Here is a 23469-nt window from a genome sequence, read left to right as displayed (position 1 = left end):
GGTGTCTGGGGTAATGGGAGAGTGAAGGTGACGATGAGGCATGGTCGGTGCCCTGTGGGTTCGGTAGGCGGGCAACTTTTGGCGGGGTCGCTCGGGAGAACATCGGTTCAGGCCAAAACCGTCACTCCCAGCTAAGCACCGTACCGCGCGACAGGTACCCGGGAAAAGGGCTGAAACAACCCCCGACCTATCAAGCAGCAGCAGTCCTCGTTGTTCAATACTTCCTCGAACCTTCCACGGCCAAGGTAGTTGACTCACGGCTCAACTGTCTCATCTCAAAAGTTCAGACTCAACTGCGATACCCCCCAAAACACGCCTTGGTCTACCTAACACATCAATCGCATCTGGTATATTTGCACCATCATGAACGACTCCGTTGCCCAAGGCTTTGGCAACATGAAGCTAGAGGAAAAGACGGATAATGACAAGATGCCCACCCCTAGGGCTGAACTCGAAGTTACCATTCAAGGATTAGTGGCACGTGGCAACCATCTCAACAACGAAGTGGAAACCTACATCGCCGCAGTTCTCGAGAAGCAAAAGGTCGGAAAAGTCTACAATCCAGTCGAGTACGTTCAGTCATCGTGTTATCCAAGATAGCCTGGATGATCCCCTGGTATTCGCTCCACCAGTAAGCTTAGCCGCGATATCTACTACAAGAGTACCAAACCAACACACTCGTTCGCACAACTAACGACAACAGATACGGGAAACTTCGCACCGATATGCGATGTGAACTCGCCTTCCTGAAGAAACTCGCAGGCTCCAACATGGATGAAGAGAAGGCCCGTAACTACATTGTGTCTTCTAATCTCCTGTACTACGAAGCTCTATGGGCCGCCGCAAAACGTACATCAGGGATCCGAAGTTTCCGAAAATTATTCTTCTGGGACCGACACAAAGCTCCCGGTGGTAAAAACACAACAAAAGGCGTTAGCCTAGCAAAAGGAAGCCAAGGCAAGAGCAAAACTTCTGCACTTGTCGACATCGTCGCGGAAGAAGGCGCAGAATGGATACGAGTATCAACCGTCTCCGAGAAACGTATTCTGTTCGATCTCGCAAAGCTGGGCTGGGTGAACGACTCTGACTCGGACGAAGACGAGGATATGCCGCCGCCCCCTGAAGACGACGATGACGACGAAGACCAGATCGACGTGGTGCGAAATGCTCGCGAGCTTGCGCGAGCTGCGCGCGCAAATCCCGTACGTGGTCGGCCACCCAAGGTGCATTTCGTCCTCACACGAATCTCTGCTGGTAAAACACCAGCTATCGACATGATCATCAACAAGATACGCGCGACGGGTGCGATAGTACAGTGCGGAGAGGACATACCGCCCGCGCTGTCGATAGACGCCGTGCTACCACGGCTCCTCATCGATCGATCGCGAGCGCTAAGCGATACCCTGAATATCGACTGCACCATTCTCCTAGCGCTCATATCGGATATCTCGCACAAGCCTTGCCCGATACTTGACTGGTACCCGGGAGAGGTGCGCGCTCAGATTGAGGAGGAGGCTGTAGAGCACTTGTTGCCAACGCGTCTGTATCCTGCTATTGGCGCGCATCCCATGGTGTGCACGCGCGAAGCTGCTGACCAGATGAATCTTATCGTGCAGACTCTGGCGACTGATACGGAGAAGCTGAGAGCGGACATACTGCTAGGACAAGGCGATTGCGCCTCGTGGTCGCGAGAACGGCTTGTGGAAGAATGGGTACGTACTCGCAGGCTGCCCGCTCCACTCGCATATCGAGCACCGACAAAATCACCTCATCACGAAACCACTACATCGTTCCTTACTGACAATCCTCTTGCAGGCCGCTATATCCGATTACTCCCCACCCCCACACTTGGCCCTCCCCATCGTCGTCAAAACTCCTGACATCGACACCATCATCGCCAACCTCCCCAGCGTAGCAGCGACGGTCGTTGCTGAACTACTCGAAAGTCCCTCTGGCCTTCTCAACCAATCCATCTTTCTCTACGGTTGGGCTGAGGGCCTCACGACGCTGAGCGCAAACCGTGGTCGAGCGAAACAGATTGATAATATTATTAATGAGCATGGATTGAAAGATGGGGAGGCGGGGCCGCATATCTGGCTTTGTGGTGAGTCGAGGAGTTTGATTGCTAAGCATGGGCGGAGGAAGTAGGTGGGATGATATCCTGCTCTCAGCTACCGGCTTCTCAGATATAATCATACCTGATCTCCAAGTCCGTCAATCTCATCTCTTGACCCTCTTCGTAGTCTACGAATAACACATTCTACTTCCCGCAAGGCCAGGTGTAGTCCTGCGCAGCCCCTTGCCAGTGCCAAAATTCGCCGCCTTCGCAAAGCACGACATGGATTTCCGACACGTTTTTGTAGTAGTGAAGCTCTTCGGATTCACGTCCACGGGCCCAATACTCATCGGTGTTGTCGCGCGTAAATCTCAGGCGTTTGATAAGGTGCGCAACAGGCCTGAAGGCTTCGAATTGGCTCCACCCGATGGAAACCATGTCGATATCCAGGTTCAACCACACGTAGCGCGGTTCTGCGTCTTCCGCAGCGCCGCCGCGCCAAGACATATCAGAGAAACAACGCTGGTATAGTCTAGCGTTCCGCGATTCTCGACATGTCTGCAGCGGTGCTGGTACAGGTGTAGGCGAAGTCAACTTGTTGAACGTCTTCTCACCCCATTTCCCTCGGACCCTGAGGCGCACTTCAACCATGCGAGGCTCCACCGTCATTTGCCATATCTGATCACGGAGTTCTGCTGGAAGTCGTGGAAATGGGTGGAATGTGGCCATGTCAGAATGTGTGGAGAGTTCGAGGTATGTGTGGATTGGTCTTGACAACGCGATCGAGATTGTGGATATGCGCTCGAATGTTAGGGATCGTTTCATAGACGTGCTCGACTTCGAGGATCAAAATGCAGGTGAAGGTACTGGGAGTGACGGAAAGTTGGGAGACAGTGAAGTGGGGGGTTAGACGGTTATACCCGGGCGGAGGCTGAACGCCAAGGCGGGGGAAATGTGGGCAAGAGTCATGAAGATTTCCATGTTCATTTTCATAGGCACATGACAGAAGGCACCAAAAATGGGAAGGTTACATTGCAGTCATCGAATCTTACAAAAGATCTCAAAACGGAGACGCGGGCTGCCGATGATCCTGCTAATGCATTGAAAAGATATCGAGTTCCTTGTTCCATTCTTTCGTCGCTACGTGTTGTCAAGATAAGGAGTAATAATACAGCGATCGATGGTGTAAACTGGCTCGAAAATCTTCCCCTTCTTCGTCGACGTTATGTAGCATCTCTCCACAGCAATAGAATAATTTCCAGCCCCATTTCTTTCTATTCCATACTTCGGCCTCACGATCACATTTGTACTCCAGGTCCATCATCCACATCTCTTCGCCCTCCTTCTCGTCTATGAACAAGACGTTGTCACAAGGCCAGGAATCCTCGTAGGAAGTCCCATGCCAGCACTCAAAGTCGTCCTTTCCGCCGAGCGAGTTTCCGCCAAGCACCACGTGAATCTCCGACGCATTTTCGAACCAGCAAAGATTGTCTGAATCAGCTGATTGGGTAGCCCCACGCCTCCAAAATTCAGTCATCTCGCGCTTGAACTTCAATCGCTTGATGAGATGTGCAACACATCGGAACTTGTCAAACCAACAGTCGTCAATGTCAATCATATCAATGTCCAGGTTGCACCAGACATAGCTGTATCGTCCTTCCCACACATTTCTGTCACGCCGGTATTTTTTCTGCGCATTCTTCCTCTTGCTGTTATCAACACAGAGCTGAGAGAAACAACGCTGATATAATCCAGCGTTCCGCGACTCCCGGCAGGTCTGGAGTGGCCCTGGTATGGGCGTCTTTGAATATAAGGCTGTGGTCTGCCAAAGCTCCCCTTCATATCTGCTTTTGAAACCAACCTTGACGGTGCGAGGCTCTATAGTAAGCTCCCATACCCGAAGACGAAGTTCTGCAGGGAGTCGTGGAAAAAGATGGAATGTAGCCATGCCGTAGCGAGGAATACGGAAGGTGGTGTTGCGTGGATATCTTGGTGTGTATACAGATTCGAGCGCCAATTATACGTAATGAAACATCGAGATCAGAGATTGGTACCTGTATGCGAACAAAAATTAATGCAGGAACCCGAATGGTCGCCAAGAATCAGGGAGTCATATGATTAGCCTATGTTCGTATCCACCTTCCGTTTCTGGAAGCGCCTCGGATCCTTCGTGGTGATGTGTTGGGATCTGCGATATGAGGAGATCCGGATAGCGCCTGTTCGGAGCTAGAAATGGAATTTGCGATTCCTTCGCAGTACGCGAACCGTCTTTACCCGCATATCCCAGGCCTCGGATCTCACGATGCGCAATGAGCATGCGGTGCAGGCGGCGCAGTAGGCCCAGACCTGGATCTATCAAACTCAGCTCCATTACTGGTATGAGGACCTAATATCGCGTTACTCATTCGAATAATGTACTCGAAGGAGTCCAAAAAGTGTTGTCGGTAGCATACACTCGATCGCTCCTCGCCCGCACTGCTCCTTGCTGTGGTACTACACAAACCCCTTTCACGATCTCGACTATCGGTCGCACTACCCTGCGTCGTTGCGATACCGTCTATCATGAAGCTCACAGCCTTCATCGTTCTGGCGGAGCTCGTTCGCCTGGTCGTTTCCGAACGCCGACCAAACCTGCAGTGGGATCCAGAGACCGCCAAAGACTGTGTCGAATGGTTCGATGGTGGTTGGGATTTGTCGTGTGAAGAGACGCGCAAGATGGTCGGCATTAGTCCTGAGCTATTTCATAAATGGAACCCTTCGGTTGGCCTTGACTGTAAGCCTTGGAACTTCCAATCATATTGCGTTCTCACGCAGGAGAGGGTCGACACCGAGCCACCGAAATGGACTTCAACAATCTCTACAACTACGACCACGGCAACCTCATCTACAGTCACTCCTTCTCCTACTTCTTGGACCGACATAGGGTGCTATGTGGAGGATCCGACATTCCCACTTCTCGACCAAAATATGAGCCCTAATGGAGATACGTCCTTGATTATCCCTGATTGCAAAGACACCTGCTATCGCGATACCTACAAATTCGCGGGTGTACAGGAAGGCAATCAATGCTGGTGTGGCACTTACGTCATCGGGCAATGGGCGAAGAATCAGACCGACTGTAACGTTCCCTGCACTGGAGACAAGACGGCATATTGCGGTGGAAAGGGATTATTGAAGATATTTCAAGAAGCAGGTTGGAAAGAGGAGGCTACACGAACGGCTGTTTCAGGAAGCAGCGTTACAAGCACCAACGCCGCCAGTACTAGCAGTATCGTAGGTACCAACATTGCTAGTGCTAGCAGTACTACAAGTGCCAACGTCGCCAGTCCTAGCCACACTTCTGGAGCCAACAAGAACGTGGCCATGTTTAGCGCGGTGCTGGCGTTCTTTTCAATGTGTTGATAGTATTGCTGAAGTTGTAGACTGTTTGTGCGCATGGCGAGCTAGTTCGTGTAACGAGCCACCGAGCGCGTGATGGTGCGAGTGCGAGTGCGACACCGAGAACGATGCTCTCGTATGGCGTCGTATGCACGGCCCCGGATCTGTGCACTTTCCGAGATACGACTAGTACCCCAGACTTGACGTCGCCTGGCGCTGTCCTATGCAATTAGAAAAGATGTTATTGGCCAAACATGTCTTTGAAACAAACAATCCCGGGACCGTTGGATTAAGCATATCTGGGATCGACACCGGAAGTGCGGCTGCAAGCCCTTTCCGCCTTGCATCGCCTGGGATACGAGTGCTTTGTAAATGTCCATCTTGTATTCGTTGCGAAACTGGTGCTGTAACCTAGCAACTACTGTTACGCGTATGTCGTAAGGATACGTGTGGATACTTAATGTTACTTTTGGAGCCACAAGTCATCTACGTAATAAGCTTCGAGAAGATATAAGAGATGGCACCGTTCTCATCAATCGTGCTTCATCCACAGCTTCCACTGCAACCCAACTCATCTACAAAGCACCATTTCTCGAATACCGCCATCGGAAACCTCATGATGAAGCTCACTGCTGTTCTTGCCGCCTCCACTTCCGCGCTCGCTTCTGCGAGGCCCCAGTATGGTGCCGCAACTCCAGATCCACACGCTTGGATGCCTGCCTCCACAAACGACTGTAAGTGCAAACGTCAAAAGGACCATGCTATGGTTCAGAGCTGATACGCGCAGTCCGCGGTCCATGCCCGATGCTTAACACTCTAGCAAATCACGGTTTCCTTCCTCGCGATGGCCGCAACTTCACCCAGGAGAACGTCGTCAAGGGCCTGAAGGACGGCTTGAACTTTAATGGTTCACTTGGCGCACTCATGTGGCAGCAAGCCATTATCGCAAACCCTGAACCAAACGCTACGTTCTTCACTCTAGAGCAGCTCAACGTCCACAATGTTCTTGAGCACGATGCCAGTCTTACGCGTACTGATGCTGCCTTCGGTAACAACCATGTCTTCAATGAGACTGTATACAACACATCAAGAAAGTGGTGGACAGATGAGACCGTAACACCTGAGATGCTGGCTAATTCCAAGATATTTCGCCAGTTGGAGAGCCGCGCAACCAACCCAAACTACACCTTTACTGCTTCCACCGAGGAGTTTAGCTTAGGTGAAGTCTCGGCACCTATCATTGCCTTTGGCAGTTTGGAAGACGGTACCGTCAACCGCACGTTGATGGAGTACTTCTTTGGTAAGTTCGTTGGCAACGCGCAATCATGTGCGAGGAGCGGTGGTGCAGTAGCTGACAACTGGGCAGAGAACGAGCGTCTTCCTTTTGAGTTGGGCTGGACTCAGAAGACGGACGAGATCACCCTCATGAAGATCATGGCTACTACAGACATCATTCGCAACGCGACGAGTCTACTTACTGGTGGCGAAACTGCTGAGGATTCTCCTCATGGCAAACGCGATCTCCATGGTGGAATGTTCTAGAGGATCTCCGGGACCAGATATGATCCAACCGGCCATCAAGAAGTGTTGTGCGCAAGATCCTATAAGACACACGTGTTGCCTTGGTCTTGCACTGACAGCAGATAGTTATACATCATCTCACTATCATAACCTCTTTCGAGAGAACCCTTTTGTCTCCGTTGCGTCCCATTGGAGTTGTGATCAATCATCGGGTGGAGTTCCAAGCATTTTACTCCATACCCATAGCGCCCAGCAGGGAGCGCGTCATAGAAGCAGCGCAATTTATGCCAGTCACGGTGAATGATCGCATTCCTAGTCGTGTACTAGCCATAAGGCTAAGGAAATGTGCCCACTGCACGAACTGAACAGTGACCTGGTCAGCAATACCTGCGCGCTCACTGTGCATATGGTCCGTACTTAATTGCGGAGCCGCCGCACGAAACGTACATAAATGGACACAGGTCGGAGGCAACTGGTCTTCAATAGTATTTTAATGCCTTGCTTGTCTTGTTCATGACCACGGTACAGCCTGTAGAACCACCAACTCCAAGTTCGTCATTCTCGTCGATGAGCGATGCTATGTACTGGATGTCGACGACAAATGTTGACTACAAGCGATGTACAACGAGGTCTACGCGGCATGCAGGATATGGTAGACGACGTTCACAGGTAAGAAGATTAGGCTCAGCCGTAGTGTGTCAGCCCAATAGTTCCCTCTTCACCAGAGTCACGCAGAGGGCATCGCGCATACTCGACTGGTGATGCGCTGATGAAGCCTATATCGATATTATCTTTCCAGGCATCGGACAGTATTTTATCGTACTCGTGTGCTCGCTCAAGCAACGCGCCACCAACATAGAGCCGTAACCACCCACACACAGCGCCGCGCCAGCAAACACCATCCACTCTCGCAATCCATGATACTCCGGTGTTCGCCATGGGCGGCTCAAATGTGCTTGCGTACCCATTTGAGTCATCTGAGGCACTTCCGAAGCAGGTCGTGCTATCGCCGGCCAACGTCCGATATGACTGGGAGCCCCAAGGCCCCCATACCTGGCTAATCGTTCATCGTCCTTACCTATTGTCACCGAATGACAGCGTACTATCGCGCATCGATGCGATGCTTGCTTACGTACCGTGCAGAATCCTGGGCGCATATTCATTGCGCAAGCTGTGGTGTGAAACGATGACGGGGGTGGAGACAGCAGAAAAGAAGACGAATATGAAGCGCATGCCTTTTGATTGGTGGCCTTTGAGCTTTAATCAAATCGCGGCATGGAAGAAGATAGGTGGAACGTCCGAAGAAGAGGGCAAACCAGCAGAGGAACTCATCGTCTGACCCTGGATACACCGAACCAGACCCTGACTAGGAATTTGCTCTGGAAATGCTAGGTTGTGTTCGTGGAAACCTAGGTAGGCGTCATGGATGGACGCTGTCCAACAGGCGAACTTGGCGCATTTCGGCCCGCCGCGGTCGCCGCCAGTCAGCCTCCCCATTACTGGACACCACACCTCAACTTGACCCGACCACTGCGCATACATCCACTTGTTCACCACTTGATATTGCGCGATATCGGTACAGATGCTGATTGTACGTACCATGGATCGTAAGTCAAAAGTCTAGACCCTCGGTCGGTATTGTTCCGGTGCGGCCTTCTAAGTCATGGGAAACGAGTTGTCGATAGTAAAAACCTCCGCTCGCTTGGCGACGTTTTGAAACCGCATCCGTGCAGTCCATCAATCATGCCCACTATCATGCACACTACACGTGCGACATGAATAATTACCGCAGGCGAGGTGTGGGGTACAGGCGGTCTTACTCGTTCAGGAAGTAGGCGTCGCCTCTTCTAGCCTGGCGCTTGTGTACAGGGCGAAGAGTCGGAAATTTCAGGCATTGGTGGAGCTTCGACAACAGCGCTTTCTCATCTATTATATCTTGGCAACTGACACGAGAAGTACAGCGTCCATGACTGGTGACGGAATGCTTGATGCGAGATATCATAACGAAAGAGGCGGTCGTGGTGGGAGTATATATGGTACCTGGCACCTGTAGTTGTGGAGAGACAATTTATCTTTGACCTACAAGATCGCATCAACACCCATCTCCACCATCAAGGCAATATTTACTATGCGCTCTCTTACATTTGCTGCTGCAGTTGCAGCTTTGTCTACTGCCAACGCGAAAGACATCTACGTGTCGCCAGCAGGCACGGGAACGGGAACTTCTACCGCCCCCTTCGGCTCGATTCAATCTGCTGTCAACGCTGCCGTGGCTGGTGATGTGATTCTCCTTCGCGCAGGTACATACAAACCGACCACCAACATTCAGATCACCAAGAGCGGCACTAGGACTCAGCCTATCACTCTCCGTTCTTTCGAGAAGGAGAAGGTCATCATCGATGGTGAGGGGATGCCTGGAACGCCATACGCCTTGGACGCATCTCTACCGAACAAGGAGCGCGGTGCTTTCCATATCGAAAAGGCGAATTACTGGAAGTTTTACAACTTGGAGTAAGTAGAGCCGGCTGCCTTGGTCATCACCGTCACGCATACTGACCTATGTCCAGAATCATCAACGGCCCCTACGGTGTGTACGCCCGCGACGCCTCGCACAACCACTACGAGCTTTTAATTACTCACGACAACTACGAGACTGGCTTCCAGCTTCAGGGCGCATCGTCGAACAACACTGTCCTATACCTCGACTCCTATCGCAACCGTGACCCGCGCAAGAACGGCGAGTCAGCCGACGGATTCGCCTGCAAGGAAGGCTCAGGTGAGGGCAATGTCCTGCGCAATGCGCGCCTATGGGACAACGTTGATGACGGGCTCGACCTCTTCATGTTCGGATCGCCTGTGACACTGGAAGAGGTATATGCGTGGGGTAACGGCTTCAACCGCTGGGGCTTCAGTTCTTTCGAGGGCGACGGCAACGGTTTCAAGCTCGGTATCACGGATAACCCGCCCGCCAACCACATCGTGCGCAACTCCATGGCTTTTGCGAATGCGAAGAAGGGCTTCATCGATAATGGAAACCCGGGTAGCTTGACTTTCGAGCGCAACACCGCGTGGAACAACGGTGACGTGGGCTTCAATCTGAGGAGCTCCAGCTCGACCATGAACAACAACATCGCTGTGGCAAATGTGGGTAGTTCGCAGGTCAGCTTGACCGCGTCGGGAATCAAGGCTACGGGTAACTCGTGGCAGTCGGGTAGCTGGTCTAACTCGAGTTTCACAAGTGTTGACCCATCTACGCTGAAGAAGGCGCGTGGTGCTGATGGCAGGGTGCCTGCGAGCGACTTCTTGCTACCGAAGAATGGTGCCGCTATTGGTGCGACTACGCGAACCGACGTTTGATTTGACTCTGCAGTGGAGGTGGTTGGACGCCTTACTGTTTTCTCTTCTTGTAAATATTCCATCGCACACGTTTGTAAATATCATAGTGTCTTACTCGTTGCATAACTTTTCTGTTAAGAGCCCTTGACATTGCGTACTTATTATTAATGACTTGGAGCGATGATTTTCGACATTAAAGTGACTGTTTCAATAGCAAGTTTTCCCTGCTCTCCAAGACTGTTGCCATTGGGCGATTTCCTGGTAGTTGTGATATACCTCATTGATGGGTACCTTAGCGTACGTGCAAGGCATGTGTCACGGAGGTTATGACTGGCTCGTCCAGAATGGATCGTCGCTGTAGTTTCTAGGGTAGTACTGCTAACATTGCGGCTCCGCGAGTACCTTATATGGGAGCGTTTGACAAAGAAGGGGCACGCTCTCCCTGCATTCTTGTACAAGAAACGGACCGATATGGCTATGACCACTTAAGGACTTACCTGTGATTGAAGAATCAGACTGACAAAACCTGCATCAGATTTCCGCTCGGATCGATGATCCCGCCACGGCCACCTTTCCCAATTCTCTGTGCACCCTGTGCGATCTACCATCATGAGGCTTCTTGGATGGAAGATTGTTGAGGTTTTCAGGCACCTTCGGCCCGAAGGCTTGGCCAGCAGCCCCAGCTGAACCTGCATCGGCTCTCCTTCGGCGCTGAGTCTGCATCGAGGCGAATGTCGCGCCTATGCGTTCCCATCTCTGAATCGATACATGCAGATGCTTGAGTATACGTTCGCTCACATGTTCGTCGAAAGAATGATGTGGTGACAACAACTCCTTCACTCTGTCTAGTGATCACTTGATTGTCGTCGGTCCACGTGCAGTCGAACCTATATGTGCCGGCGGATCCGTTTACAGTCTCTTTTGAGGCGATGAAGGTGTAGATCTTGACGCAGAAGTCGCAGTCGTAACAGCACTACTGTAGTCTTCGTGTGCGCTAGCGTCCATCTCAAGGAGGCAGGGGTTGCCGAGAAAGCAAGGAACACCAATCACAACGGGCATCTACGACACTGCAACAACCGAACAGAGCCCGACAGGAACCTCATCCATATCACCGTCCCCACTGGCACGCAAAATTCCGATAATTAGCCAAGGTCTGGACGTCACGAGAGTGATGCGATGCGCACGCAATGCGCGCCGTTCGTAGGAACTAAGATTGCGGAACAGCGGCAAGTGGGCGAACGGCCGCTCGAAGCTAGTACTCTCCGTGCTCTATCGATGGGTACTTGCTTCCGCTTGCCGACTGTTACATTGGTCCACTTATCACGAGACGAACCGGATAATAACAGCTATAGTAGCGTTCTTACTCTACAAACAGTGATTCCAGCGCATGGCTCGTGAAACTTGAGTTCCACGACCCCGAGGCAACCTAGGTAGCGTTGAACAAGAATCTTCATCTCCCATGGACAGAGATGCATAGATGCGGTACAGCACAATCATACCCCGTCTCGGCTATCACGAGGTTTAATTGAGTGCTGTCGCAGTCGCAGCAGCATCATCGCTCCAGAACGTGGGGTCTTCGAGCGTAGCGATTGCGCTTCCCCGCAATTGCAGTTGCAACATAGTTCGCGCCACGGCATGCAGGGATCAAATCGCCTTACCTACCGATGCCGCAGTCATCGAGCTAATCATTCTGCGCTAGCGGGAGCGGAGACAAAATGGTATCAGTCGACCGTCCTGCATCACCGGTTCAGGGACGCGCTGAGCGGATCTGCTTTACTACGCCAGTCAACCAAGGATAAGAACAGTCTAATATGCGTCCATTCGGAGTACAACATCGTATATCGTCAAAGAACGGGAGCCCCTTTTGAACAAGGAGCAGACAACGCTACTGATGATGCCTGGCAACGCTCGGATACGCACGTCGCGCGCGATGCGCCAGTCCTTCTATGAGCAATCCATCAATACGATCAAGTAGCCACGGCAAGCTTGTCGACAATCAGACTGATCAACAGGCTTAGCCGACTATCTAGGTTTGCAAGTTCCGACGTTCGGCTCGTGCAGAATCCAAGTCGAAATCACGCCGCCTATCGGGCCGCTTGACTCTTGATAAGTCCGCTTACCCACTCGTCCACCACATCTCCATACGATCATGACGTCCCGTCAGATCGACAAAGGCATATAATCGAGTTATCTTCTCAAATGCTAAGTCTAGCAAGCTGAAGAAGGAGCGGAGCGACTGTTGTAAAAGCATTGGAAGATCGGAAGTGTAGCATGTCAGCAAGGCTATTAAGGCGTCCCATGGCACCAATGTCCCGAGACCTGACCGCATGTAGGCATGCCCAAACACGAAGAGCGAGATACGACAGTAGTGTCACACCAGAACACCAAGAGTTGTATGATCAGCCCCGCGTGTCGCCTAAGTTACAAGGTGCCAGAGTCCTGGATCATGTTGTTGATGCGGCGGTCGGAACTTTTACATGGGATCGATGCTGCATCCCTGCCGGCATATCAAAGTTTAATCGCTGTAGGCACTCGCTTGTTCGCGCATGACCACTCATGTTCCAGATTGCATCCCAGCTGGTTGATTCAGGGCCTGTAACCTAAGAATGTCTCACGGCACTTCCACGGCTAACATCCCGGGCGGCACAAAACCCTCGATTCCGTGCAGTGCTAGCTCAAGTCATCTTCGAATGATTAACAAGTCCCCACCCCCTCGTTCCGCTTCTCCGCTGCAATACAAGAGGTCGCTCCCCAACCGTCTCCCAGAGGATTATCCCCTGTCAGTTTATCTTGTCTTCCTTTACCAGCGAGCATTCTGCCATAGTACCCACGCCCTTTCCAGATCCTGTCGGCCGGTTCTGTCATCGCAAAAGTCTTATATCGATTTTTCCCACTCCTAGACCACCTCCAATGCGAACTCGATAGCTACCTACGAACGCCGCAATGGGTTTCAAGCCGGACGCTGGCGTGATGTGCGCTATGACCATCACGTTCGGTGTCGCTACAATCCTCCTAATCTGTCGCATAATCTCTCGAAGGATGACAAATGTGGCGCTGTGGTTGGATGATTACTTTGCTATGGTTTCCTGGGTGGCGGCTGCTCTTTACTGTGGTTTTGCATTATACTGTAAGTTGGTATCTACCAAACGGCTCCACAACTTTTCTTCAAGCCGCAAAGTACCAACATACTGACTCTTACTCGACAGGGGCGCTTGTAATGGGTCTCGGCCACGTGAAAGCAGACATTCCTCATCCTGCAGAAGAGGTTGACGAATACGCTCGGTTTGGGCTTTTCATGGCCGAGTTCCTATATGCATGGTCGCTTGGAATGTCCAAGCTAGCTATTCTATGCTTCTATTGGCGCCTGTTCAGTGTCTCCAACATCCGACCAGGGATCTATATCCTCGGCGCATGCACCATAATCTGGCTTACCATTCGAACCTTCATGACTATTTTCCACTGCATACCAGTTCAAGCGTACTGGAATTTCAACATCAAAGACGCTGTGTGCACTATTGACCCCGGCAAGTTTATGTTCGGCACGACCCTGGTTCATCTTCTCCTTGAGATCTCAGTCTTGCTGCTGCCTGTGTTCCAGGTGGCCAGTCTCAGACTTCGCCCGGGTCAGAAATTTGCTGTTGTGGCCATGTTCATGTTCGGTATCTTGTACGTTCTTTTCCATATCTTGCTTTTTTCTTTGCTACGCTATCTTTGTACATCGTTGACTAACTCGTTCTTGTAGTGTCTGTGCTGCGTCAATCGTAGTACTCATTGTGGCAATCAATCTGAACGCTAAGACGACAGAGATGTCCAGGGATGTCAAAGGCGTCATAATCTGGGCAGGCACGGAATCATACTTGGCTATCATCTCTTGTGAGTATTTCCGCAATCCGAAATGGCCAACGTTTTGAGTACCGATGCTGACTTCTCCATCACAAGCATGTCTCCCCATAACAAGACCCGTCTTCCGCAAATTTCTGTCCGGCTCCATACTTGGCTCCAAGTCCCACTCAACTGGCCCGAACCCTCTCAGCGATTTCAGCGGCAAGGGCATTAAACTCCGGAACAGTCATCGAACGAAAGAGCTGGACGATAATAGTTCGGAGCGGCAACTTGCTCAACACGAGGATGGGTCGTCTGGCCGTGGTGATATGTACTATGAATCTTATGCGGAGCGCGGGGGATACAACAAAACTGTTGTTAGTCGCGTGGACGAGGTATCTGACGGCAACGCTAACGCTCCGGGAACGTATGGCATTCAAGTCAGGAATGAGACTAATGTACGTTATGAATCCATTTGAATGAAAGGTTGAGGGCTATCCAACTTGCTCTCATCAAGTGATCTCCTTATACATCTTCATCATCATATATAGCTTGTAATAAGACTTATGGTTCCCTTTCTTCCCTCTATCACTCTATGAGCAGTTCGTGGTGGACGCTGTTGAGGACAACTCACTTAGTGATAGCCAAGAAGAGTTCGGCACTTATGTGCTCCGCTTAGTTAATGCAATAGGGAGTGCTAAGTCACCATTGAAGCAAAGAGAATGTTAAGGCAGCATGGAGTTTATATTTTGGAGAACTACGGAGTCGGTATACCATCATCGAGGATTGGGAATCCTTCATCGTTGAAGTATACTGATTGGCCAGTGCGGTAAGAATGCTGAAGAGCAGTACATATCTTTCCTGCCTCAAAAGCATCTTCTGCAAGGCAAGTCAAAGGCTTATCAAAGAGAACCGCATTGGTAAAATCAGTGATATCTGTTTGAAATGTCTCGGGGAAAAGCTTGAAGGCATCAGGCACAGTCTGCTTGCGAACGCCATGCTTATCCCGAATCTCGACGTTGCTAGCAGAACTGACGATACTGTGCCCTTTTGTACCGCACACGCGTGTTGAGTCCTCAAACCCGTTTGTCGTTGTCCTAGCGAGATGTGTTGTCCAGACCTTACCATTGGTAAACTCAACGAAGCCCCAGGCATTATCAGCATCTCCGAACGCGGCGAGATCAGTGTACACAGCTCGTTGACCGATAGCTGTAACTCGCTTGACTTGCTTCTTCGGGTTTGCGAGGTTGGACTTTACGTCCAAAAGATACCGCCCAGTATCGATCTGAAGGAGGTTTAGTAATGATCTCTCCAAATACAAGGAGGACTTACGTGATGAATACCCATGTCAAGGAAGATGCCGCCGGAATGAGCAGCAAATGCAACGAAGTGACCTATGACTCTTAGCTTACGACATAAAGCATCTGATCCATATGCGTTCGCTTACCAGCAGGATCTTGGACGTCGCTCATCCAGGTCTCAACCGCGTGAATCTCTCCAAGTTCGCCGCTCTCAACAAGGGCCTTAGCCTCACGATACGACTTATCATCTGAATCAGAGTAAGCTTTATCCTTTGCTTAGTGGGAAACGCATCCGCTCATAAGGGCGGTAAACATACATCGTCGAGTAAACGGAACAAGGAATTTGAGATCTGGTCGAGATTGGGCCTTTTCTATCACAGTGGCAGTGGTGATAACGTCTACGGAGATGGGCTTCTCACACATGACGTGTAGTCCTAGGTCGAGTGCTTGAACGATTAGCGGAGCATGTGTAGCTGTAGCTGTGCAAATCAAGACAGCCTGTGCTCCGCTACGTTTGAGGCACTCTTCTGGGTTTGTGAAATGCTTGACTGTTGACGGCAGGTTTTCCGCAGCCCACGCATCGGTTCCTGGCTTGGTATCGCAAACAGCAACCAACTCGACAAGTGGTTGCTCGTATGCTAGAATCCGGGCTCGGATGACACCTAGACGACCTAGGCCGAAAAGGGCGAGTTTGAGACGAGGAATGACATCCATTGCGATGATGTCTGCGTCTTTTATGGTCTGATAGTGAGGACGGGAGATTTCGGGTCAAAGATATGGCGAAGAAGACGAGACGAAAGGATACTTTAGGCCTGCTCGAGAGGATGAGATCAAAAGGTATCTCAAGTCGATTGTCTTCGAAGATTAACCCTAGTGACGAATTCGGCTGCTATTCAAAATGCTCTCTCTCGAACCCTATATATTCGCTGCAAGACTACCAATGTACCTAGTCCACTCAACATTTCGGCGAATCGCTCTCCGTTCGCAACCCAGTGCAAGACACTGGGTGGCATCCGCTAGTGAGATGTCCGATTCCGGGCCTGCGGTAGGGCACGATGCGGCTTTAGCCCTGAGGTCTCCGGGGGCCCCACTACTGGTGCGGAGAGGCGCTATCCCTAACCTGGCTATTTTCGCCGACTGATGACCAAGATACCCGAAGCAGGCGACTTCCCCCACAAGTAACTTTACTCTCCGTCTTTTACCACCCTCCCCAAGACTCCTCAATCCTGAGCGCTCACGTGCGTACCATGCCTCCGCAACGCCGGCCGAGAACCAGACCATGCGAGCAATGCAAGCGTTAGTGGAGACTAGGCAGGTTCTTATGTTGCTCACGATGCTGACAATAACCACGTGGAAGTGAAACACCTAAAATGTACGTTGTGTATCTCGCCCAGCATACTCTATCTGGTTAGATTTATCTGATTATGATCCTGTGGCTTGCTAGGCAATGGTGAATGTCCTTGCGCATGCTGCCAGAAAGCGGGTGTCGAATGCAAGCCTGGCAATCAATCTCTGCGCCTTAGAGTGTATACGCCACCGACAAAGAGGGCTGGACCCGAGACAGACCCTGTACCTTCACCAAACCATGCTCGTGAAGTCTTATCCACATTCGCTGTCCCTATATTGGGTTCAGACTGTGTGCCACCTCTTGCGTACTGTTCGCCGTTCCACTCGGGTGGACGGCGTGATACGAACGGGCATCCACCAGTGAACACAAGTCCGATCCAGAATTCCTTTTCAGGAGACTCGCCACTGTCCCAATCCCAATCGGCTGGCGGCAGAGAGCGGGATGCTCCTCCTAGGACTGTGGCCCGAAACCGTCTAACATATGATGGAGGGCAGACAGCTCTGCTTGACGAGGGTTCGGATGTTTTCGGACCATCCCCAAGTATGCCTAGCTATTCCGGAGATTCGGATAGAGGCGAGGTCATTGCGTCAGACCTAGGACCAATGTTGCTTCCATCCTGGAGCTTCCAAGACGCGCCTAACCCTCCTACAACGCCTGGTCCATTGAGCCCGCAAAAAGCATGCCTTATTCGATGCTTCGCACAAGAGCTGGCAACAACAGTAAGTGGTGAAAGCCATCAAGGAATTCTAGGTACATAGTTTTGACTTTTGATACTTAGTTTGATACGACGGACAGAACCGGCCATTTCGCTACGCATCTTCCTATACGAGCTTTGAGAAATTCCTTAGTCCTCAATGCTATATGCGGGATCTCCGCTCAATATCTGCTACGAATGTCGACGGAGTCATCATCACCAGGAATGGTTGAGTTCCAAGGAACAAAGCTGCCACATCTTACCGAGGAGTCAGTGATGCAATACCAGAGCACATGCATTAATCTTCTTATCGATGCTTCTGCTAATCCAGAGGAACATGCAGATGGCGACATACTGTCAGCTATCACTATACTTCGATTCCATGAACAAAATGATGGTAAGAGCATGACCCCTGCCCCCTCTTCCCAACTATCTTGCATCTGCATCTGGCAGTCGGCTTCGACTTTTCCAAATTGGAAATCATGATCTAACACAATCCTCCCAGTTTTGATGACCGGATCAGATTTCGAGGTGTTTCAAAGAGCGGTGCAACACAACTTCGAAACGCAGTTCGCACAAGGGCGTGGCTTGGGACAAGCTCTACACAGCCTCTTTACCCCACTCCCCATCTTTCAACCAAATCATCTATCTGCGAATATTGCGGCATACCTGGTAGCTCTGCGGATGGAAATATGGGCAGTGCTGTTGTATCAGCGTCCCATAAGACTGCCCCTCCCATCGTTCAAGGACTGCCGACATGTCCACGATGGCGAAATGGATGACGACTACTTGTGGACCAGGAGAGTCCTCGTATGGTGCGCGCACGTGCTAAAGCTGCATTTTGGTAGCGATAGGTTCGATGTGAGCGACGATGGTTACGCGAGCGCATCGGACCTGTGGGGCGCGCTGAAGGCCTTCGAATTCGATTGGGATACGCGACCACCATCCTGCTTCCAACCACTCTATTACCGGCAGAACGCGCCGCAACAGGGACGCTATTTCCCCGAGTTGTGGTTGGCCAACCCATGTCAAGTCATGGCTCTCCAGCACATCGAGTTCGGGCGGATGATGCTAGCTAGCCACGAGGCACAGCTCCAGAATCGGAGGCTAGGAGGCGGCGAGCTTGCCTCCCAAGCTTCCGAGGCACTCTTCCTGCATTCCATGAGAACCATCTGCGGGCTCGCAGCATGCCACTCGGATCGACATGAGGCACTCACGGCCGCTGCTGTTGCGATTTCCATGTGCGGTAAATACGTGCGCGACGCTGGGGAGCGATCAGCTTTGACGTCAATCCTCCACAAGCTCAGAACTGACTTTGCTTGGAATATCAGCCATGCTGTGAACGCACTCAATGATGGGGCTGGGGATGCGACTCAAGGTGAGATACGTACGTAGTGAGCATAAGCTGCACGAAAATGTCGATCACCTCTTGTCGCGCTATGCTTTTGATGAGGCGTTCGAACTGTTTATGATAGTGACACGGCTCACGTGAAGATGGTGAGGCATGGCAAAGAGAACCTTCCAACACAGAGTCATATAACCTTAGCGGACAGTAGCTTTTATGTTCCTTGTAGCAATCCTACCCTACCCCATCTAGCGGGAACTTGCTGGGGGACCATACCAGTCATCAAATCCGAGATCCCATCCCCACAACGGTGTGTTCATGCGCTTTGCCTTGCCTTTGGCAGCCAAATCATCCAGTAGCCCTATATCCTCATCGGACAACTCAATGACTGTCTTGTTGCTGATGATCCTCTTCTCATGTACAGACTTTGGCAAGACTACCACTCCCTTGTTAACATGGTAGCTGATCAGAGCTGTAGCAGGAGACACATCGTATTTCTTTGCGACACCCTGCACACTTTCGTCGGACATGATAGGTGCGCCTAAAGGGAGGCTGATGTTAGCAACAACTAAATATAATTGTTCAACGTGAAATCTCTTCCACTCACCTGCTGACCCGAGTGGGGAATACGCCTCTAGCAGTATATCATGCTTTGCACAGTACTCCCGAAGCTTGTGCTGAGGCAGGAGAGGGTGTAACTCCACCTGATTGACTGCGGGGACGACCTTCCAAGTCCTGCTTAGTTTCTCTAGGTAAGGAATCGACCAGTTGGCGACTCCAATGGCCTTGACTTTGCCAGATTTGTAAACCTCTTCCATCTGGCGCCAAGTTTCACTTTGATCCCACTCTCGGTCAACAGATCGTGTCCCGTCCGGATTCACGGGGAGAAGCTCGCTAGATTCGTTCTGTGCCAGGGTTTCCGAATTAGTTACTTGCTACATGGTCGACTGATCGAGGGGAGGCTCTGCACCTACGGGGACTAGGCGCACCGGCCAGTGGATGAGCTATTGGAATATTAGATAATTGCTCCTTGGTGCATCCATCGAGATGAAGGATCGTTACGTACGTAAAGATCGAGGTAGTCTGTGCCCAAGGCGTCTAATGACTTTTGTAGACCCTCTTTAACGTTGGGCTGGTGGGTGTTCCATAGCTTGCTCGTCAGGAATATCACCTCACGAGGCACACCACTATCCTTGATACCTTGGCCAACCTCATTTTCATTACCTAAAGGAAGACGACATGTTAGCATTTGAATCGTATTTCACATATCTCGCGATAGGCTGGTAATTCCAGACGTACCATAAATCCTACGTAGCAATCAGTAAGAGCAATCTTCATCGCTGTTGGAGACGATGGGGACGTCACTACACCTACAACGCTGCATCGATATGACGGTATCCCTGCTTTAGGGCGAAGGATACTGCGTCGCGGACCTCGCCTGGCTCCGACCTCCAGGTACCTTCCCATGAACAGTTAGCTATTTTTTCCGTGTTTTTGTTTCCATTTCTGAGATGAAGCTTACCCAAGCCAACAGCAGGAATGTTCGCTCCTGTGTTGAGTTTGAAGTGAGAAGCTACAGGGGCCATTGTGATCGTAGTCGTGTTTTGTTGGTTGAATGATTTTATTCTTCGACTGGCCTTTGGGTCCTTTGAGCGAACGAAGGGTCCCCACTTTCAATATGATATGTGAGCGCAAAGATTAGGTAATAAATGTGGAAGTCTAGCAATTTGAAAGACTAGTTGGGCTTGATATTTGATTATCCTTGTCACGTTTATGTAGTGGCAAGATGTCAACTTAAAGGACGAGAGCTTGGTAGTTAACCTCATGTTCGCCGAAATCCCAGCATGCCATCTCTGCCGGAACAATGGGTCCAAAAAGAATGCTCCGCCGAAGAAGACCTACGTTTGCGTCTGGAAACAGCAAAATCTGCGTTCCGGAGGAGCTTGACTATCATCCTATCCACCATGACATAATCCCGCAGATGTTTAATGTATCCCAGTGCTGTTTGCTTTTGGTTCGCTCGGATCACTAAACATCTGCCGCTTCCCCCGCAATGCGGCTCTTCCTGTGTCGGCCGCACAAGCAACAAAACTTGGTTGCGTCGCCGAATATTGACTAATCGGGCTATGTTGGCCGGTGGCGCCGCCCGTCCCCGTGGGAATCCCCGGGTTATGCACAGATGCGACCAAAACACGGCTAGCTCGAATGGCCTCCCTTCTCAGATAGCGATTGTCTTCAGAACGTTAGTACCTTAGAGCCCGGCACCAAGAGTTGTGGGGTTCTGGCCAATGCAGTCCTTCATGCAATGACTCGATCTTAGGCTCCGATTCATGCGTTTCCCAATCCACCCCGTACATATCCACGCCCCATGGGGTCGGTGATGCTAGAACATCGGACCTTTTGAACGTTTCCAGTCTCTTCTCGTTCAGAGGCTTACCTCCTCTATCGCGGAAGACTTATAAAGCTCTTCGTTCTCTTCTGCAACCTTCCTCTCAGTCACCAACTCTCTCCACAAATAACTATCTTCTTATTCTTCACCCACAATCTCACCATGGAGAAGAGCGACCCCTACGATGACATGTCGAAAGCAGATGCAGACGTTGCCAGGGTGGAAAACATCGAGGACAATACGATGGTGGTAGTCAACGACACCGACATCTCGTACGGAAAGAGCGGCATTCCAGGACTCATTGGATCGCCTTACGTCTTCGGAGCAGCTCTCCTGGCGTCGTTAGGTGGCTTTTCCTTTGGTTACGACCAAGGAGTCATCTCTATCATCAACGTTATGCCACAGTTCCACGCCGTGTTCCCTAGGACGGAAACTGCATTCGGCAAGAGTTTTATGACTGGCATGCTGGAGCTTGGTGCCTTCATCGGGTGCCTCTTCATGCCGGCGTTGGCCGATAGGATCTCGCGTAAATGGGCTTTGACCGTCGCTGTCGTCATCTTCAACATTGGTGCTATCATGCAGACGGCGGCTCCGAATTACGCAGTACTAGTTGCTGGGAGGACTATAGGTGGTGTTGGTGTGGGAACACTAGCAATGGTGAGGGTGACTCCTTGTTTTTCTGCTACTTCACAGAGCCAATTCTCTAACTCGAACACGTTAAAAACAGGGTGCACCTATATACATATCGGAACTCTCTCCACCGAACCTTCGAGGTACCCTACTAGTGTTGGAATCTATCTGTATCGTATCCGGCGTCGTTATCTCCTTCTATACCACTTACGGCACGCGTCACATCGCCAGCGAGGCATCTTTCCGACTTCCTTTTGGTCTACAAATGGTCAGTGCCACATTTCTTGGTGTCGGACTACTTTTCTATCCCTTTTCGCCTCGATGGCTCGCCCTAGTTGGTCGCAGAGAAGAATGTCTTCAGAGTCTGAGGCGCCTACGAGGTCTCCCGGAAACCGATCCTCGCGTGCAGGCCGAGTACAATGCCATCCTTACCGAGGTAGAGATTGAGAAGTCGATCCAAGAGAAGCACTACCCAGGGGTTTCTGGTTTCAAGCTAGAGATCCTAGGCTGGCTAGATCTACTTAAGAAGAAAACATGGCGTCGCACGGCTGTAGCTGTAGGCGCCACCTTCTTCCAGCAGTTTTCTGGAGTCAATGGCTTCATCTACTACGCCCCAACTTTGTTCGCCTCTCTTGGTCAAGACCCAGAGATGGCGCTTACTATGTCGGGAATCTTCAACATCCTGCAGTTAGTAGGTGTGGCACTTTGCTTCGTCATCATCGACCACGTCGGCCGCAGACCTTTAGCTATCTTTGGCGCACTCGGCGGCGCTATCACTTGGGGTATCATGGCGGTACTGACTGGAATCTACTCGGACGACTGGTCTGCCAACACTTCTGCGGGATGGGCAGCCGTGGCCATGGCGTTCATCTTCATCCTGGTATTTGGAATGTCCTACTCTTGTCTTGGTTGGGTTTTACCAGCGGAGGTATACACGGGCAGCTCTCGAGCCAAGGGTGTCGCTATGGCGGTGTGTGTGAACTGGCTCTGCAACTTTGCTGTTGGTGTCGCTACTCCACCAATGCTTGAGAGCATCGGATTTGGTATGTACGTATTCTATGGGTCTATGTGCTTTCTGGCGTCTATATGGGCATACTTTCTGGTTCCCGAGACGATGGGCAAGACTTTGGAGCAGATGGATTTTGTTTTTGGGGACAATGCAGCCCAGGAAGAGAGGGAGATTCTTGAGACTCGTGTGCGCCGAGGAGTCGGAGCTGATCACGGAGTCGTCTGAGGCCGATCAGTGAAGCAGAGGGATCAGGCTAGCCAAGGTTCTAATTCCTAACATAGAGCTGATGATGGGTGTGCGAAGGTTGAGTTTGAGCCGTTTGTAGTGAATGAAGGACAGATCCGCCATTTCGTGGTAAATGCCTCCGTGACCAAAGGAAGACAGCATCTCCGTGTCTATGTGATGGGCGGTATTGGGAAGCGCTAACGCTTATGAGGATGACCCTGCATACGAGTGGCATATGTCTACTACATCGTATACTATGCTTGCTGTCCGTTCCAAAATCTCATCCGGACTTGGATAGTCATTCACAGCATGTGGTAAATCAACGCCAAATGTACGTAGTGGCTATATGGTTGAGGCGAAATGTGAGACTAAGATAACAGAGGAAGCCTGCTATCCACATCGTTAAGTGCAGTCA

General features: G+C 51.0%; 10 protein-coding genes across 10 annotated transcripts; 7 read left to right on the top strand and 3 right to left on the bottom strand.

Annotated features, from left to right (window-relative positions):
- Positions 1-363: 363 nt before the first annotated feature.
- AA0111_g2675 (hypothetical protein) lies at positions 364-2148 on the top strand (the record flags this gene model as incomplete). The annotated part of the gene is made up of 3 exons (XM_028648472.1): positions 364-569; positions 704-1712; positions 1816-2148. 3 exons carry the CDS (start codon positions 364-366, stop codon positions 2146-2148), a joined length of 1548 nt encoding a protein of 515 aa, XP_028509506.1.
- A 112-nt stretch (positions 2149-2260) lies between these two features.
- On the bottom strand, positions 2261-2785 carry AA0111_g2674 (hypothetical protein; the record flags this gene model as incomplete). Its single annotated transcript, XM_028648471.1, has 1 exon — positions 2261-2785. The coding sequence occupies one exon, from the start codon at positions 2783-2785 to the stop codon at positions 2261-2263; it is 525 nt and encodes a 174-aa protein (XP_028509507.1).
- A 1833-nt stretch (positions 2786-4618) lies between these two features.
- On the top strand, positions 4619-5458 carry AA0111_g2673 (hypothetical protein; the record flags this gene model as incomplete). The annotated part of the gene is made up of 1 exon (XM_028648470.1): positions 4619-5458. One exon carries the CDS (start codon positions 4619-4621, stop codon positions 5456-5458), a length of 840 nt encoding a protein of 279 aa, XP_028509508.1.
- A 493-nt stretch (positions 5459-5951) lies between these two features.
- On the top strand, positions 5952-6976 carry AA0111_g2672 (hypothetical protein; the record flags this gene model as incomplete). The annotated part of the gene is made up of 2 exons (XM_028648469.1): positions 5952-6168; positions 6222-6976. The coding sequence occupies 2 exons, from the start codon at positions 5952-5954 to the stop codon at positions 6974-6976; spliced, it is 972 nt and encodes a 323-aa protein (XP_028509509.1).
- A 2107-nt stretch (positions 6977-9083) lies between these two features.
- Positions 9084-10312, top strand: AA0111_g2671 (hypothetical protein; the record flags this gene model as incomplete). The annotated part of the gene is made up of 2 exons (XM_028648468.1): positions 9084-9466; positions 9523-10312. The coding sequence occupies 2 exons, from the start codon at positions 9084-9086 to the stop codon at positions 10310-10312; spliced, it is 1173 nt and encodes a 390-aa protein (XP_028509510.1).
- A 2922-nt stretch (positions 10313-13234) lies between these two features.
- Positions 13235-14592, top strand: AA0111_g2670 (hypothetical protein; the record flags this gene model as incomplete). Its single annotated transcript, XM_028648467.1, has 4 exons — positions 13235-13418; positions 13498-13957; positions 14034-14164; positions 14231-14592. 4 exons carry the CDS (start codon positions 13235-13237, stop codon positions 14590-14592), a joined length of 1137 nt encoding a protein of 378 aa, XP_028509511.1.
- A 278-nt stretch (positions 14593-14870) lies between these two features.
- Positions 14871-16128, bottom strand: AA0111_g2669 (hypothetical protein; the record flags this gene model as incomplete). Its single annotated transcript, XM_028648465.1, has 4 exons — positions 14871-15398; positions 15446-15507; positions 15561-15662; positions 15732-16128. 4 exons carry the CDS (start codon positions 16126-16128, stop codon positions 14871-14873), a joined length of 1089 nt encoding a protein of 362 aa, XP_028509755.1.
- A 1553-nt stretch (positions 16129-17681) lies between these two features.
- AA0111_g2668 (hypothetical protein) lies at positions 17682-18851 on the top strand (the record flags this gene model as incomplete). Its single annotated transcript, XM_028648464.1, has 2 exons — positions 17682-17853; positions 17962-18851. The coding sequence occupies 2 exons, from the start codon at positions 17682-17684 to the stop codon at positions 18849-18851; spliced, it is 1062 nt and encodes a 353-aa protein (XP_028509754.1).
- Positions 18852-19049: 198 nt separating this feature from the next.
- On the bottom strand, positions 19050-20387 carry AA0111_g2667 (hypothetical protein; the record flags this gene model as incomplete). The annotated part of the gene is made up of 6 exons (XM_028648463.1): positions 19050-19706; positions 19776-19805; positions 19868-20025; positions 20101-20108; positions 20176-20260; positions 20324-20387. The coding sequence occupies 6 exons, from the start codon at positions 20385-20387 to the stop codon at positions 19050-19052; spliced, it is 1002 nt and encodes a 333-aa protein (XP_028509763.1).
- A 965-nt stretch (positions 20388-21352) lies between these two features.
- On the top strand, positions 21353-23054 carry AA0111_g2666 (hypothetical protein; the record flags this gene model as incomplete). Its single annotated transcript, XM_028648462.1, has 2 exons — positions 21353-21847; positions 21918-23054. The coding sequence occupies 2 exons, from the start codon at positions 21353-21355 to the stop codon at positions 23052-23054; spliced, it is 1632 nt and encodes a 543-aa protein (XP_028509762.1).
- Between the last annotated feature and the right edge of the window lie 415 nt (positions 23055-23469).

Source organism: Alternaria arborescens (assembly GCF_004154835.1).
Source record: "Alternaria arborescens strain FERA 675 chromosome Unknown contig_5, whole genome shotgun sequence".
Lineage (NCBI taxonomy): Eukaryota > Fungi > Ascomycota > Dothideomycetes > Pleosporales > Pleosporaceae > Alternaria > Alternaria arborescens.
Note: the sequence above shows the minus strand (reverse complement) of the source record. Positions and strands in the feature narration are given on the sequence as shown.